Raw genomic sequence first — 16,557 nt, forward strand, 5'->3', positions numbered from 1 at the left:
TTCCAAATACTCAATGTTGACTGCCCACTGTTTTCCCGTGTTACCTCCCAACAAATGACAGTAATTGAAGCCTTCCATTATCATTCCCCTCTCTACCTGTACTTAAATGATTCCCAATTAGAAATTACTCAGATGCTTAGAACTACGGCGCGTCCACACAAGTGGGCATGTACCTATTGCCCCACCTCAAACCCCTGAGGCAGCGCAACAGGCACGTGCAGGAACAAAACTTGCAGCATGGAGAGAAAATTAGACCCCTTAATATGGTCTTAAAAAAGAAAAAAATAGAATAAAACAAATCGACATTTAAAAAACAGCAGGGCAGGGTATGGTCCCTGACCATGCCCTGAGGCAACTGGAGGCTGGGTCCTCCACAGAGACACTCTGGCTGCCAGAGCATCTCGATGGTTGCCCCTCACCCTGGTGCTGAAACACGTGGCTGGTGAGGCCGAATGCTTCAGCGTCAGACCTCCGGTGCTGGTGAGTAAGGGGTTGGGGGGTCTGGAGAAGAGAGGCGGGGACCATGGTGAGGACCCCCGGTGCTCCTGCCCACTCCCCCAGCCTCTGCAAGGCCCCCAAGCCCTGTCGGGACCAGCCTCCCCCCCTCTCCAGGCCCCCAACCGCTGCTGGGGCCAGCCCCTCCCCCCCACCAGCCCTGCCCCCCCTGAGGCCCCAAACCCCTGCCCTGGCCAGCCCATCCCCATCCCCATCCCCCAAAGCCCCCCCCTTCCCTGCCCCCCCCTACTTAAAAAAACAAAAAAAACCCAGTACTTGGCTCCAGTCTGGCTGAATCTGGCTGCCTAGAGCTCTGCCCACACAGTGCAGTGCAGGCTGACTGCCCCAGCCTGGGCCCTGCGGCCCCTCCACTGTCCTGTGCTGCCCAGGGGTGGGGGGGCCTCTGCCAGGAGGTGCTGGAGCCCCCCCACCCTGCTTCTTTGGTAAGCAGAGGCTCCCCCCCCACATCTTCCGGGTGATAATTGACCAGATGGATAGGCAGGGGCACACATGACAGTAGTGCCACACAAAGGCCAACCCTGCAACCACAGTCCACTGGCAGCTGGCCCAGATGCCTCTACTGGCTCTGCAGTCCCCATCCGAGTCTGGCAGGTGGCAGCAGGTCACAGCCAGGCAGCAGCCCCCACTGCCAGACTGCTGCAGTGGGTAGAGGGTGCAGGGAACTCTCAGGGCTGCTTCAGCAGTCCAGCTGGCACAAGGGGTAGTGTCCCCAGGTACCAGTGGGCTGGGCCCTAGAAGCTCCTGAGAGCTAGAAACCCTGAGCTACTTGCCAGGGCAGCTTTTTATACTGCTGGGGCCAGGACAGGGCAGCTTTTTATACTGCCGGGGACAATACAGGTGCTGGCCCCGGGTTCTAGCTCCCCCTGGCCGAAGATCCAGGAGGAGCCAGGAAGGGTTATTGTGCCCCAAGTGGCACAATTTACTCCAAAATGAAGTGCATGTCCCAGCATGTGCGCTGAAGCAAAAAGCCCCAGCTCAAATTTGCACCATTTCTATTTTTGCTGCTGCAAGCGCTCCTTACAGCTTTGTTACATGGTAGTTTTGGCCAGCTCCTGGAAGTCTTAACACCTACCTCTTTTTGTCAGATAGCTTAGTGTTTCAAGCACTTGCTCTGAGTGCACAAGTCCTGAATTTCAAACCCTCTTCTACCCCAGACGCTCATTTCTCACATTTCCAGCTTCCACGAGGCACTGCACACATCCCTGCACAGTAATCTGTTTGTATTTGGAATCCCCTACAGGCCCCACTAGTGCTAATTCAGCAGCAACCCTTCTCCTAAATGAGAGTGGCTGCAGGAACAGGGAAGAGACATGCTGCTTCTAGCCTATGCAGCAGTTTGCTTTCAGCCCAACACAAGGTATCCCAACTTCTCTCCCCTTTCAATGAAGAACAAATTTTAAATTTAAATTCCACTTATTTTATTTCTGGTTCCAAGTACTTTTCAAACAAAGCATGATCCCTGCTGTGAACTCCCAGATAAGGCAGAGAGACAGGTACATACAAATGACAATTAACAAATAAATGTTAAAGACATGTAGATTTACTATAGGTGAACAGCTAGACTCGTCACTTGACCCATCTAAAAATAGGGTAGACAAGCCTGCTGCGGATATTGTTGACAGTGTTTGAAGTCCCTTCCACCCACTTATATATATGCATATTGCCCCATGACTAGGGCAAGCACCTTCACCCAGCATGATGCTCACCTTCACAAAGCTCTTGTGAGGCAAGACATTTCATTCCCATTTTTATACATGGGAAAAAAGGCACAGAAAGTAAAAGACCAGATCTTCACGAGCTGAGCCTCTCTCTAGGCCCTTTCAATAAGGTTGAGGTTCTCTCATGGGCTTAGTTTGTTGGGTACTGGGCTCTTCTGAAAGTCTGGCCACATCTTCCATGCATATGTAGAATATCAGCTTTTTTGAGAAAAAAGTCTTTCCAGAAGCCCAACCACACAATTTCTCAGGTCATCCAGGAAGACTGAAAGAGCCTATTTTCACAGCCAGCTTCCCAGTCTAGTGCTTTAACCCATCACACCAGGCTGGCAGCCATTTTCAGAACATTTCCATACTACACCTCACAATTCTGTCAGGCTGTTCTTTGGCAATGCCACTTATGAGGAGAAGCACTGTCTCCAACAGGCCTCCAGGTCTGTACCATGAACAAGAGGACAAACATACATGAGACTCTCAGGAGATTAAGTTTAACTTTTCAGTTCTGGTAATGTTTTCTTGAAGATGTCCCACAGACCAACTAAAAGGTAAAAGAGGGATGGGAGAGATGCTGTAAAAATTATGCATCTCCAATGAGGCCAACACTGAAGCTGCTCAGTACTCAACATGGAAGGAGGCCTGGATCATTAATGCTGGAAACGCTCATCACTGAAGACACTGGCTTGATCTTATTTGGTGCTTATGGGACCATTAGTTCTTGCTAGAAGTTGCTTCTCCAGTTCCAGCATCTTTTGATAGAGCTTTTTGGCAGTTTCATCATCTACATCCATCTAGAAGAGAGTTGGGAAGCAGTAACTTACAAACAAACAATAGCCAACAAAGGTACTACAACACAGAACCTTAAGTAGTAGTCATAGAAGGGAACAGCTGCTTGAGGAGTGCCGACTGAACACCTTTATGCCAGGCACCCAGGCAGTTAGAAGTCTGTAGCTGCAACCCCAGCAGCAGAGGACTGGAACCTTAATAAGATAAATGGTAGCCCAAATAAAAGGAAAGAGATGGCTTGTAGGGACAAACAAGCATTTAGAATCCCCCGCCTGTTAGGGGAAGAAGAGATCTTCAAATATTAGAATCGGTTACCAGCATGAAAAGTTAGTCTCTCTGCAAGTGGAAATGGCAGCACAAGCCATGAGGAATTTGCAGGCGGATATGCTATTGAGCCCATGGACTCCTGTAGGACACCTGCAGTAGCTGCTGCAAGGATGCAAGTGTGAAGTCTGGGCGTTCCAGCAGCCCTCACAGCTGCTAGTATCCTTTAGTTCACTCTGAAACCTTGGGTATGGGCAAATAAGTTACAGAGTTAGAAGGGAGTAGAGCTTCACCATGCATCACCTGCTTTGTGGAAGATGCCAAGAGAATCACAGAAGAGTAGGATTGAAAGGAACCTCAGAAAATCATCTAGTCCAGACCCCTGCTCAAGGCAGGATCATCCTGTTTAAAAACCATTCTAGGAAGTGATTATTTCACATGTTCCCAAAAAACTTTGGAAATAACCCTCATGCACAACTACCACGCAAAATGCCCCAAACATCAAAAACTTGCCACAGGCAAAACAAGGGGATGAGGGCACTATTAGTGTCCCACCACTGCAAGGGCAACAAGTAGTTTGTTAAAAACATGCAGTTCTCCACAAGTGCCTGCCTGCCTGACCAGTTAGAAAGAATGCATGCTGTCATGCTCAGTTATTTAGTGGTTTGCATCCCATATTGTAAGCTCTCTGGAATGAGAACATGCAAGGTCCATGTAGTGCCTGGCACATCATGCTACTTTAGTCATGCAGAGAATGTGTAATCTCAAATTAATGATCATCAGTTTTAACAAATGAAGGACAGAAGGGGTCTTTTCAGACCTTCCCAAAGAGAGACTGCAAAGTGGCAAGGAAAAAATATGCTGCCTCATTAGCAATGCAAAGGTACTAATAGGTAAGGAAGGGGCTGTGTCTCCACCCAGTCTAAGGCAATGGTTTGAACATAAGCTGAAAACCCTCCAGAAGTGTGGGCTTCCCAGTATTTGAAGGAAATGGTAACCTCTGTGCCCCAGGGTGTATTGAGCTAACGTGACCCAATTTAATAGAGGCAAATCCCTTTACTGTTCCATTAAGCCTCCACACCATCTTGGGGCGCATCCACATAAGCACTCACGTGCCTCTTGCCCTGCCTCAAACCCCTTTGAGGCAGGGCAACAAACACGTGCAGAACAAAAAAAAAAAAAAATGTTACCCAGGGGTCTTTATTAAAAAAAAATAAATATCGACGTTTAAAAATGCGGCACAGGGCACAGTCCCTGACCATGCCCTGAGACAACCAGAGGCTGGGTCCTCCATGGAGATACTCTGGCTGCCAGAGCATCCCTATGGTTGCCCCTCGCCCTGGTGCTGAAACATGTGGCCCATGAGGCTGTATGTTTCAGCACCACGGCTCCCGTGCTGGTGCGCAAGGGGTTAGGGGGAGGGGACCATGGGGGTGACCCCCAACAGCCCCCCCCACTCCCTTAGCCCCCCTCCCCCCACTAGGCCTGCCCCCCCACTCTCCTCCCTGCCAGGGCTGGCCCCTCCCCCTGCCGGCCCCCCCAGAGACCCCCACCCTATAGCTTAAGAAAACAAACAAAAAACCCCCAGCACTTACCGGCAGTTGAAGCTGCCATGGGGCTGCCTGGGGCCCTGCCCGCACAGTGCGGGGCAGGGTGACCACGCCAGCAGCCCTAGCCCGGGCCCCACTGCCCCTCCGCTGTCCTGTGCTGCCCAGGGGGCTCTGCCAGAAAGCCCTGGAGCCCCCCCACCCTGCTTCTCAGGTAAGCAGAAGCTTTTCTTTCCAGTTTTTTTTCCGTTTTTATTTTTAAGTGATGGTGCCAGGGGCTGTGGGGATAACCATGGGGCCAAGTAGGGCATGTGGGCCCTGAAAGTAGGGTGGTAGCTCCTGTGGAGGCTATTTGGCCCCCACTGGGGGTCTGTGCCCCTTATGCAGGGGTTGAACCCCATTGGGGGGGGGCGTACTCCCTGTGAGAGGGCCATCACCCTGTGGGAGTACAGCAAAACATGTATTCATGAATTCATGAGACATGTATTTAGGAGTTCACATGATTATTATAAGAGACTTGCTTTAACACTGTAAGATATATCAATAAAACATTGTCCAACTGATCACTGTCTTTTTCTTGCGTTCCATCTTTATAGTGGTCTTTTGTTTTACTTGTGGAGGTACATGGATTTGGAGGTATTTTACAGAGTGACCTTGGGATTTTTTTTTTTTAAATCAGGGATTTTTCAGTTTTCCAATAGGGAACACCAGAATTCTTGCTAGGGAGGCCAGGGGCAGGACCCTGCCTGCTCAGAACTGGCACTTTGGACCCATCTGGTTATGGCTGACCTCTTGGCCAAATGGGGCCAGGAGGACATGCTTTGACAGTTCAAAGAGGCCACCACACCCAGAACATCTTCCGGGTGACAGCTGCCCAGATGGCCAGGCAGGGGCACACATGGCAGTAGTGCTGCACAAAGGCCAACCCTGCAACCGCAGTCCACTGGCACCTGGCCCAGAGGGGCAGATGCCTCTACTGGCTCTGCAGTCCCCATCTGAGTCTGGCAGGTGGCAGCAGGTCACAGCCAGGCAGCAGCCCCCACTGCCAGACTGCTGCAGTGGGTAGTGGGTGCAGGGAACTCAGGGCTGCTTCAGCAGTCTAGCTGGCACAAGGGGTAGCGTCCCCATGTACCAGTGGGCTGGGCCCTAGAAGCTCCTGAGAGCTAGAAGCCCTGAGCTACTTGCCAGGGCAGCTTTTTATACTGCTGGGGCCAGGACAGGTGCTGGCCCTGGGCTCTAGCTCCCCCTGGCTGAAGATCCAGGAGGAGCCAGGCAGGGTTATTGTGCCCCAAGTGGCACAATTTGCTCCACAACAACAGTGCTCTGAGGACATGCACTGAAACAAAAAGCCCCTGGCTCAAATTTGCATCACTTCTATTTGAGCTGCTGCAAGCGCATGTGCTTGCACGTGTGGACATGCCCTCGAAGACCAATTCTCTTCAATCCCAAACTTGGTATCTTAGATGCAAAAGCATGAGGCCTACTGGGAAGGGCAAAGAATGGGGAAGCAACATTCCAAGCTTCTGGCTGGCAGGACCTCACCCACCCAGCACTGTGCTGCTGGTGTAGGACCATGGAATTCATCCTGCATCCTACTAAGACTGGCATCTAAGCAGAGCTCTCATAAAAGTAAAGTGGCTTCAAGAACAAAGACAACAGAAGCCTTGTGATTTTCAGTCAGATGTCAACCAAACCCTGTCCCTACAACAGTCAGTGTTGCATTTACCTTTCTGGGATCCACATAGTTATTCCCCCAAAAAGTAGTACAGCTATGATATTTTGTTAGTCCATTCAGCGACTCAGGCTTTTGCTTGAACAGCCATATCTGGAAAGAGTAGCATAAATCTGTAGTTAGAGTCTAGCCTGTCCCAACAGCCATTCTAGTAAAACCCTAGGCAGCCCACCAGCACACAAAGGGAAAATGATCTCACTACACACTACTCCCAGTTCTCACATCATCTGAGAGGCACAGACTGCCCAGTTTCTCACATCAGGTCCTTGATTAAAGGTAGCGGGAGCATGGACTGTGCTGATCCCAACACTATGCACACGCAAAGCCTTCTGAAAGATGCTCTAGTGTTCAATGCAAGTGGCTTCTTATTCCCAGTCACTGCAGAAGTCCCTAGGTGAAATTCTATGGCCTACATTACAAACCACTACTCTGATCACATGCAAAAAGAGGCATTCTAGCCTGGAGTCCATACATGCCAGCCATTGGTAGGGCAAGACCAGACATTTATTTCATAAGTGAGGGTAAGCTCTGGGAAAGAGAGGCTCTGAGAAAGAGGGGCTCTCTGAAGTGCTTTATTTGTGGTGGGTGAAGAAAACAGGGGTGGGGATGGGCAGTAAGACTGCCTATCTGCTGGGAAAACCTTGTCTACCAGCTTGGCACCATGGCACTCTGAGAAACCATTCAAAGGGATGAGCAGCAGTGCATCCACCATTCATCTGCAAAGGAGACATCCATCAGCACATGGTCCCCAGGAACTGGGGCACTTGGGAGGAAACCCCCACTCCTCCTATTTGCAGCCTATAACTGAAGTCACAAACTGAATACTTACGTGGGCTTCTGATCCATTGTGCGGTGTCAGTGTGTAAGTCTTGGTGACCAAACGTATCTGAGAGAAAGACAGAGAGAAAAGAAAAGGCTATTAAGCTTGCCAGGCCCACACCTTGGCCCTGGGGGCCAAGACAGAGCTACCTGGAGCAGATGGCTGGGCTGCCTGTATACGAAATGTGGAAAGCTAAGAGCAGAGAAGGAAAAAAGCAGGACCACAAAGGGACATGGCATGGGCAGGAAGAAAGGAAGATGGTGGTGGTAGGGAAAGGACAGTGTGTGAAGAAGCTGTTTCCCCCCACAGAGGTACAGAGTAAGCTTTGAAAGAAAATAATGGTCAGAAACCTGGAAACTTCAGTGCTAAGTTGAGATCTCTTGCAAAGCTTTGTGAAGGTGTAGGACAATTAACTTCAGAGAAGCTTTTCAGAGGCTCAAGTTGCTGGCCTTACTGTGCTGCCACTGGAGGCTTTGCCATACACCAGAGCTAAATATTTTTCAAAATCCCAAGCTAAGTACTTCAAGCATTGCTCCCACTTGCAAATGCCTCTGCTTTGGACTGCCCAATGTTAGCTCTGTTTGCCTGGCACCTGTAGTACTGAAAAACATGAGCCCAGGACAATTCTAACCACAAGACTCCTAGAAATAACCCAAGAATTCCAGAGTTATTAGACTCACTAGCCATAGGATGGGCATAAGCAGCTTCCAGATGAAACATGGCATAATTCCATATGTCAAGTTAGTTGTCACGATACCTGGACAAACAACACTGGAATACAGATTCTGCAAGAGAAAGAGGGAGGAGACAAACAGACCACAATATTACATGGACTGACAAAGTGGCTCACCCCTTCTAGACACCTCACCATGCAGAGTGGAAGGGTGCCTTGACCTGAGGTGATAAATCTTCCACCAAGAAGATCACACAGACTAGCACTGAGAAAGGGAAATGGACAATTATGTAGCATTTTGGGCCCATAGTAGAAGACTCCAGCTCTTGCCTGAGAGTCTCATGTGGGATGCTGATCAGCTCCCATGCTAATTACACCTGATGTTTATGCCCCATCTGAAGTAACTGAATGGGCTAAGAATTCTTAATTGGACTGTAAAGAAAATTTGACTGTAAGCCTCCTAGTGGAAGACTTAAGAGGAACCAGCCAGTGGACTGCAGAGCATGTGTCATCAGCTCCTGTAGTCAAAGACATTTGAGGAGCTCTGCTGCTGTGTTCCGTACTGGTTACCCTCTGGTAGTGGTTTTCAAAGGGTAACTGCACACACACATGAACACATGCACTCTCTAGATCCAAGGTCATGTTCACAAGGGACAGAGAAGAGCAAGATCAATATCTTAAAGCAGAGCTGTCCAACTTCTGAGCAGACCACCTTCCCCCAGCCATTGCATGAGATCTCCCTGCTACCCAGGTTGCACAGCTCCACCCCCTAGGGTAGAGGTAGATGTGAGAGAGTGCTTATGCTAAGCAAGGCCTAGCATTAAAAAAAAAATGCACTAAAACTCCCAGAATGCTTCAAGGAGGTTGAGGAGTCAGCGACTGACATTCTGGTAATCACTTTCTGACCCTTAGATGAAAATACTGAACTTCTGACCTTTAAACAATGATAAAAATAGCAGACATGCCGCTTACATTGTTAAGAATAGGAAACTGCATGGCTAAACCGCAATGACAAAAAACCCCCCGCATATTATGTCAGTTTTGACATTTTAACCCTGCAAAACATATAGATGAATAATGTATTTAGGTTGTGGAAAATTAGCATAAGAAATATAAAGGTCATTGGGAATTAACATAAGAAGCGTAATGATTATAATACAAAGCATATCACCTGATATTATAATATAGATAAGTTAACTAAATAACCAATAGAAGTAAGAATTAGAAATGCATATGTATAAGTGTTATCATATATAACTAATGGTAAAGTTATGTTAGATGCCTCACTTCCACCATGGGGACAGTTTTGTATCTTTTGCCTAAAAAAAAAAGATAAGGGACTCCTTTTAAATGAGCTGTTGACCAGTTCTGAGACTACTGAATCAGGCAGCCGTACCTAGCCTCCGGGTTAGAGAGCAAGGGCTTGATTTGGGAACCTCGTGAACCAACAGACCTCCTTTAGTTTATGACTTTGTGAAACAATAAAAGTTTTAAATTGAACAGGTCTGAGCCCGTGCTTAATTCAGTCCTATATAATTCAGAATCGAGCTCCCACAGTAGAAAACAGCAGCTGGATGAGGGAAAAACCCAGAGATCTTGGCAAGTAGTGTGGTAGAGGGGAGTGGTGGCTGGGTGGGAGCTCACAAGCTACAAATTAACTCCTCATAGCCTACATATGGCCTGTGGGCCAGGAGTTGGAAAACTACATCTTAAAACAAAGTTACAGCCACAACCAACAATCTTTACTTCGATGAAATTTTTCTGCCATTTCTTCTCAAATGGCAAACCCCACAAATAGATAAGACTTGCACCAAATATACCCATCACATCCTGCCAACCACAGCGCTAGGTGAATCTCAGCATAGAGAAGCTTTCATATTCCCTAGACCATAAACCAAAGAACATTTCTGTATCATCATACTAACCTTAGTTATGAGCATAGCACATTAGTATAAAAGGCCCATTTGCCTTTTTCTGTCAATGTGTCAAGCAGTCAAAAAAATAGTGGGTCTTCAGTGAGGCAACTGCCGCCAGTCCCACCCATTTCTCTTCCCTCCCAGATACAAACCATGCATGGACCTGGCACTGCACATCCAGCTTGTGAAGCAAAAACGTTGGGCACCACTGCATTACAGGGATGCCACCATACCTGCTTATTAAAATGCCTGTTCAGGGCCAAACTTGTGAGGTCAGTGGCATACTTGGAAGAACTGTATGCCTCTTTGCCTTTCTTGTGCTGGTAGTCATCAAGGCTAAAAGCAGACCTCCTGGCATTGGCAGAAGAGGTCCAAATGAGCAGAGATGGCTTTTCAGAGCAACACAGCAGAGGCTCCAGCTGACGAACCTGTGAAGGCAAGAGTGTTACCTTTCAGCTGGTACCTCATTATGCACAAGTACCTGAACAATACCGGATTGAAAACTCTTACCCTATACAAGCTCACTTCTCAGTAACACTAATATGGAGTGCATGTCTAAGCTAACAACCATGTAATTTTGTACACAAGGAGAATTGCCTCACAGGGGTATATCTCACCCAGAATCAAGCCAATAGCATTTCAACACATCTGGCTGTATTATGGTACCAGTCTATATTTGTGTTACGAAACCATAACCACCTACCTAGGGTGTCAGCAGGAAAAATGCATTTTTGCATCTTCCCAAAGCCAGTAAGTCAGGCTGTTAAACTTACCTCAGTCTGCTTGTTGGACAAAGTCATCCTGAATTTATCTGAACTTTGTAATAACTTGTATGTCACTCATATTGTTAAGATGACTCCTGGGAAATATAGCAGGAGAGGCAAGAATATAGAGATGAAAGGACACGGCTTTGTCTCTCACCAGCCTTGGCCACTACCCTTTCATCCAGACACACTCTGGACTGCATCTGGGTGTAGCAGTGTTTAAACTGGAGTGGTAAAAACCACTTCATTCATGCCTACTTCACCCAAAACTACATACACCAACTGAGAATTGGGGCCCGCGCCTCAGAAACAACTTTACCAGGACAAAATGTCCAAAGAGGTTGGTTTCAAACACTTCCTGCAAGCCATCCACAGTGACCTTGTCTTCTTGATGAAGCAGCCCCTCTGCAGTGCTCAGCATGTGGACTGCCCTCCTGCAATGTAAGAACAGGACACTTTGGGCAAGACCGTGGAAAACAAGTGTTCCTCTTCCTTCAGGGAAAAAACTTCAACCCAATAGTCAGTATATTCCCCCTTATTTGGCTGGATATGTTTGTGAAGCTTCCATTTTACAAGTTGTTAGCTGCACCCATCTAGTTAATGCAGCACAAGCTGCACTTGGAGACAAGACCTTACTCACTGTTCTACCAATTTGCATTCAACAGGACTTGACTTGTTTTTCTTCCCCTTTATCTCTTCACTGCTGTTTACAGCTACATGAGCACAAGATAGCAGCTTTGCTGCTATTCTATACGTTTCTCCTTTAACTTCCATATTTACATTATTCTTTGCCATTTTCATTGCACCATTAGCTGAATTCATTTGTTTCCATATCGCTTTTGCCCTGACTGCCACAGCCTTCTCACTGGCTTCAACTTATATGACCTCCCCCAAACCCATTTAAAAAAAGTTACCCATCTTGCCCACTCTGACCACGGGCATTTGAGAGGCTGTATATTTCCATTCATATCCTTAACAACTTTGAAAAAGTCTCATCTTCCCCAAGGTCAGCCCCCCAAAACATACCCTGCTTTCCTACTCACCTTCACCTCTTTTTGATCACTGCTCCTTTCCATGAAAATGTAGCCCAAGCCATATACCTGACCACCTTTCATTTCTTTCTTCCACTCTTTCCTCTGTATGTTTTCCTCACACTCTCCAACTCAGGCCCTGGTAATCCCTCCCTGTCCAAAACAATCTTTGTGGGTGTCTATAAGTTTTATCCTTCTGCCCACATGAACAAAGATAAAAGTTACTCATCTGACCGACTGCATGATCTTGCTAGTTTTTCTTGTTCATTTAAATAAGTTTGGCAAACTTTCCTCTTCTGTCTTACTCTCAGCTGTAAACTCTTCTGGACAGAAGTGTCCTTGGAGAACATGATGCACATTTGTGACTCAAAGTAATGATGATAGTGGAAAGAATGGGTCCATTATATAATTACTAGCTAACTGTTATAACAGTCATCTCATGTTCTTGGCCACCTAAGATCCAAGACTGGCTACTTAACAGGATCCATGCCATTCCCCCAACTCCATTCTCCCTTCTCCTCCTTTCAACAACAAAGCCAGAGAAACAAAACAAAAATCTGTTACTTAAGGATGATGTCTTGTACCTAGAAAATAAGCCTGAGATAAAGGCTTTGAAACTAATATGTGGATTTGGCATGATCCCTGCATTCAGGTAGATGTAATCCAGGTACTGAAACCTACAAAAAATAAAGAGAGAAAAAAAAAATACAATTAATTTATGACTGAGCAAGGCTAACTAATCCTATATTCTGAGGTTCAAGGAAGCTTTGAAATCACAAGGATGCCAGGTGATTAACTAGTGGACCAGAGACAGAAGCCTGGAATCCAGATTTACTTTCCCCTGCTTCTCAGAGTACATTGCTTCAGAGTTTCCAAAACAGAAGGACTAACACCATAACACGGAAGGAAGCCTGAATACAAAAGTTTCACAGTGTATGGGTAACTAGGGGTCAGATGAGGGAAGTTTTGAATATTAAACTAACTGATGTCCCACAAGTAAACTGCTTTCTAACATCCAAGTTCTACAAATTCCCCATGTCTGGAGGAAGCTTAGGTTCATCCAGTGGCACTCTGACATTTAAGTCTGTGAGGCTTTTTTGAAAAAAAAAAAAAAAATCTCAGTCCAAACACTGAACATACAACAACTCTACCCTTGCTTCATTTCAGCTGAAGAACAAAGCGGTCTGCAAATCAGCAGTAGCTACCCCTAGCTAAATAGCCCGGCATTTTCATAACCAGGTGAGGAACTCAGCGGCAAGTGATGCTTTCCTGCTGCTCTCACCATCTTTGGAAGGGTGGGGAGCAGGCTGTCCACCCCTCTCAGAGGAAGGGTAGATAAATAAATGTGGCACAAACTAGAGTTTTCACTGTTTCAACAAAACATTTGAAACCAAAAGTGGGATAAGTTGGATTAAGACAAGAGTGCCCAGAAAGCCAAGTCTTGTGCCATCTCTCCAAGACAAAAGGCAAGCCCACGACCTTCCCTCTGGAAACGCACCAGGGAGGGACTGCAAGCGTTTCAGGCTCAGGGGAGGATCCAAAGAGCATTTCTGGACTGTGGTTAGGGAAGGTTCCTGCGGCACTTGGAGGTAAAGTCAGCTGCAGTGAGGAGGTTGGAGCCATTCCTGCGCTTTGTAAAGGATGATCCCTGCGGCACCTGCAGGCCTTCAAGTCAGCAGGCAGGCCCAGCATGGACGTCTGGCAGCCCTGGAGCTCCCCCTCTCCCTTGTGCCCCAGACCAGGCACTTGAAGAGACCGGAGCAGAAACCGCCAACCCGAACAAGAGCTGTTTAAGGGGCTCTTAACCTCCAATGGGGGGAAGGAGTCGATTGGACCATCAGCATGTCCCCCTCCACTCACCAAGGGCTGCGCCGGCAGCCCGGTGCAGGTACAGGGCAGTGGCAGCGGGTCCCAGCAAAATCGGGGGAGATTGTGGCACACACACAGCTCCTCACCTCTGCCGGATCTCCTCGGCCGCTCGCAAGACGGACGCCAGGACGCCCACGTCCACCTGCACGATGCTGACCTGGGCCGCGGGGTGGTCGGCCAGCAGCTGGGCCCTGGCGGCCCGGGCCTTCGCCATGTTCCTGCAGGCCAGGCACAGGTGCAGCTCCGCGTCCTCCTGCAGCAGCCGCCTGCACAGCGCCAGCCCGATGCCGCTGACGGGCACAGACCGCCCGGGTCACAACAGCTCGCGCGAGGCCCGCCCGGCCCCGGGCACCAGCCGCCCCCTAGCGCCGGGCACCGCCATGCCCCCCTGCCCCGCACCCCGGGGACCGGGCACGGCCAGAGCCCCCGCCCCGCCCTCCGCGCACAGCGCAGCGCAGGCGGGCACCGCCAGAGCCGCCCCCCGGGCCACGGAGGGCACAGCAGCCCCGCCCCGCCCCGTACCTGCTGGCGCCGGTGACCAGAACCACGCGCTGCATCCCGCCGCCTCGATGCAGCGGAATCGGGGCGCCGGAGCCCAGAACCCCACCTATACAGCGGTGGTGGCTGCGGCGGGAGGCCCCGCCCCCGAGTTGTGGCCCCGCCCGCGGCCAGCAGCCTGATGTCACCGATGCGGCCCCATCCCTGCTCCTGTAGCGGCCGCCGGCAAACCACACCCCCGCCCCCGCCCTTCAGGGCGGCGAGGCCCCGCCCCTTTAGAATGAGCCACGCTTTGTGATTGGCCTGGACCCGCCCCCATCGCAGAAAGATGTCTGTCCCAGCGCGCGGCGTCCTGCTTCCCCGCCCCCTGCCTCGCAGCCGGCCAATCACGGGGTGCGGAGAGAGCTCCGGCTCACAAGCCAATGGCGTGACCGTGGCCTGATGGCTGCGCGCGAAGGGGGCTGAGCCAATCAGCAGGCGGCGCCCAGAGGTGGGGAATGACGTGCCGTGAGCAGGGCTCCCCCTGCTGCACGTGACGGAGGCGGCCTGTCATTCATTCTCTGGATCGCGACAGTGTGTCCCCGTGGGCAAGGCTGACGTCAGGCGGCAGAGGCGTGACGTAATGTTCAAGGGGGGGCAAGGCCCTGGCAGAGTGGGTGGGGAGCACTGTATCAGCAGAGGGTGGCGCTGAGCACTCCCTGCCCCTGCTCCAAGGCGGGGGGAGGGTCCAGCTAGGAGGCTGCGGGAGCTTGTTGCACCCAGGATGTCTCTGGGGGCTCTTCTTGCATCCCGAGGAGGTTCAGAGAAGCTAAAGCAAGCTCCTCCCAGCCACACACCAGGGTATTCACCATCCGGCACTGTTGCCAAGAGCAGTGCTGTACAGCGGGGAGGACGCAGACGGACTCGCCACCTTGTCAGAAGGTCTCGCGCCCGCAGAACCCGTCCTCATGGTGTGAGGCAAGCTCCAGACTCCCACAGTTCTGCTGCGGAGTATTCCCACCCATTTCCCTGAGGGCAGGATATCTTGGCCCGTCGAGCACAGGAGAGAGAAACCAAGTCATGATTGGTGGTTGTTGTTCTTTCTTAGTAGCACGAGGTGTGTTTGCTGGCCTGTGCATCTCGGCTTCCTAGCTTAGCAATGGCCTAAGATCTCGCAGTGGCCAGAGGCAACGCTCCAAGGACACCCTGAAGGCAGACCGCAAGAAAACATGCTGGCATCAAGAGCTGGGAGGACCTGGCTGCTGTCTCACTTCGCTGGTGCTGCAACCTCAAGTAAGTGGCAGCTCGTTTTTAGGTAAAGCATCTTGCGCTCGCAGAGAAGAGAAAGCAGAGGAAGGAAACGGAGAGGACTTGCAGTCCGCAGACTACTTCCCACTGTGGAAGAACCTGCAACTTCTGCGGACAGATGTGCAGCTCAAGGATTGGACTCATAAGTCATCTCAAGACCCATCAGTGAGCTCTGGTGGAGATCATCTTTGAATTGAGAAATTGCTAATGATGCCTCTCAATTCCTTGAAATTGTCTGTCCCTCACAGTTCATTTCTCTCACATATTAATCATAGTGATTCAGACTGAACTGCTTTTGGGATCAAAGTACCTGTGAGGAGGAATGTAGGAGCAAAAAGGGAGGAGGTGTGTTCAGGACTCCCCAGCAAGCTCATCTCCAGCAGCTGGTCTCAGACCTGCCAGCGTGGTCAGTAACCAAAACTCTGATATAGCAGATGCACACTGTGGACCTAACATGAGCATAAATAACGCTGGGGTCCTCAAAAAGCTGTTAGGTCTAGTGACCAAATTGCTACTTTGGCAATGCTGCTAGTAATGACAATGTATGATCTGATGAGAATGCCCTCCATGGAATTTGGCATGAAGCCTGTTCAAGCCTGTCATGTGATGAGCCAGAGCGTATATTGTAGAAAGGCTTCCAATCTTGATTTAAAAACACTACCAACAATGGGGAATCCACTGTGCCCCTGTGAAACTTGATCTAGCAGGTCATCACCTAAAGCAGAGGTGTCAACCATACAATCTGCAGAGCCCCACAGCCCAGCCCCCCGTGCTGCCCTGTTGACCCACATGCTGCACAGGACCTGGGATGTGTGCCACCCACAGTGCTCACTGGGGCCAATCCCAGGCTGTACCGCCAGTGGCACTTGCTGAGGTTGGGTCCTGGGCTGCAGCGCTTGCTCTGGTTGGCATCCTAAACCAGCCCAGGTGGGTTCTGTGTGTGCTGGATTAGGCATGCAAGTGGAGGAAGGGGCAGTCCATGTGCTTGATCTGGCTTGTGAACTAGACCCACTATTCATCCAGCCTGCAGGGCCAAATGAGTTTGAAATCCCTGACATACAGCATTAAAAAATGTGCATTTTAAGCTGATCTTCTAATTGAATTTGTCTTCTTTCCACTTCGAACCAAAGGATCTGTTTATG

At 49.7% G+C, this 16,557-nt stretch overlaps 1 protein-coding gene and 1 long non-coding RNA gene across 2 annotated transcripts; one reads left to right on the plus strand and one right to left on the minus strand.

Annotated features, from left to right (window-relative positions):
- Positions 1 to 1,922: 1,922 nt before the first annotated feature.
- On the minus strand, positions 1,923 to 14,340 carry HSD17B7 (hydroxysteroid 17-beta dehydrogenase 7). The gene is made up of 9 exons (XM_090046387.1): positions 14,153 to 14,340; positions 13,717 to 13,920; positions 12,346 to 12,438; positions 11,050 to 11,164; positions 10,200 to 10,394; positions 8,058 to 8,162; positions 7,387 to 7,443; positions 6,552 to 6,650; positions 1,923 to 3,019 (listed from the first exon to the last, which is right to left on the minus strand). Exons 1-9 carry the CDS (start codon positions 14,185 to 14,187, stop codon positions 2,918 to 2,920), a joined length of 1,005 nt encoding a protein of 334 aa, XP_089902513.1. The 5' UTR covers positions 14,188 to 14,340; the 3' UTR covers positions 1,923 to 2,917.
- Positions 14,341 to 14,370: 30 nt separating this feature from the next.
- Positions 14,371 to 16,504, plus strand: LOC149863946 (uncharacterized). Its single transcript, XR_016442200.1, has 2 exons — positions 14,371 to 14,747; positions 15,216 to 16,504. It is a non-coding gene; the product is annotated as an uncharacterized LOC149863946 (long non-coding RNA).
- The last annotated feature ends 53 nt before the right edge of the window (positions 16,505 to 16,557 follow it).

This window comes from Crocodylus siamensis, chromosome 5 (genome assembly GCF_052110815.1).
Source record: "Crocodylus siamensis isolate JL-2025a chromosome 5, ASM5211081v1, whole genome shotgun sequence".
Lineage (NCBI taxonomy): Eukaryota > Metazoa > Chordata > Crocodylia > Crocodylidae > Crocodylus > Crocodylus siamensis.

Excerpts from the sequence above, each read along its gene's own strand:
- HSD17B7 (XM_090046387.1), bottom strand. The coding sequence starts at position 14,187 with ATGCAGCGCGTGGTTCTGGTCACCGGCGCCAGCAG. Across the intron at positions 13,921-14,152 it reads CTGGTCACCGGCGCCAGCAG|CGGCATCGGGCTGGCGCTGT; the intron begins GTACGGGGCGGG and ends TGTGCCCGTCAG. Across the intron at positions 7,444-8,057 it reads TTATGCCCATCCTATGGCTA|ATACGTTTGGTCACCAAGAC; the intron begins GTGAGTCTAATA and ends TCTTTCTCTCAG.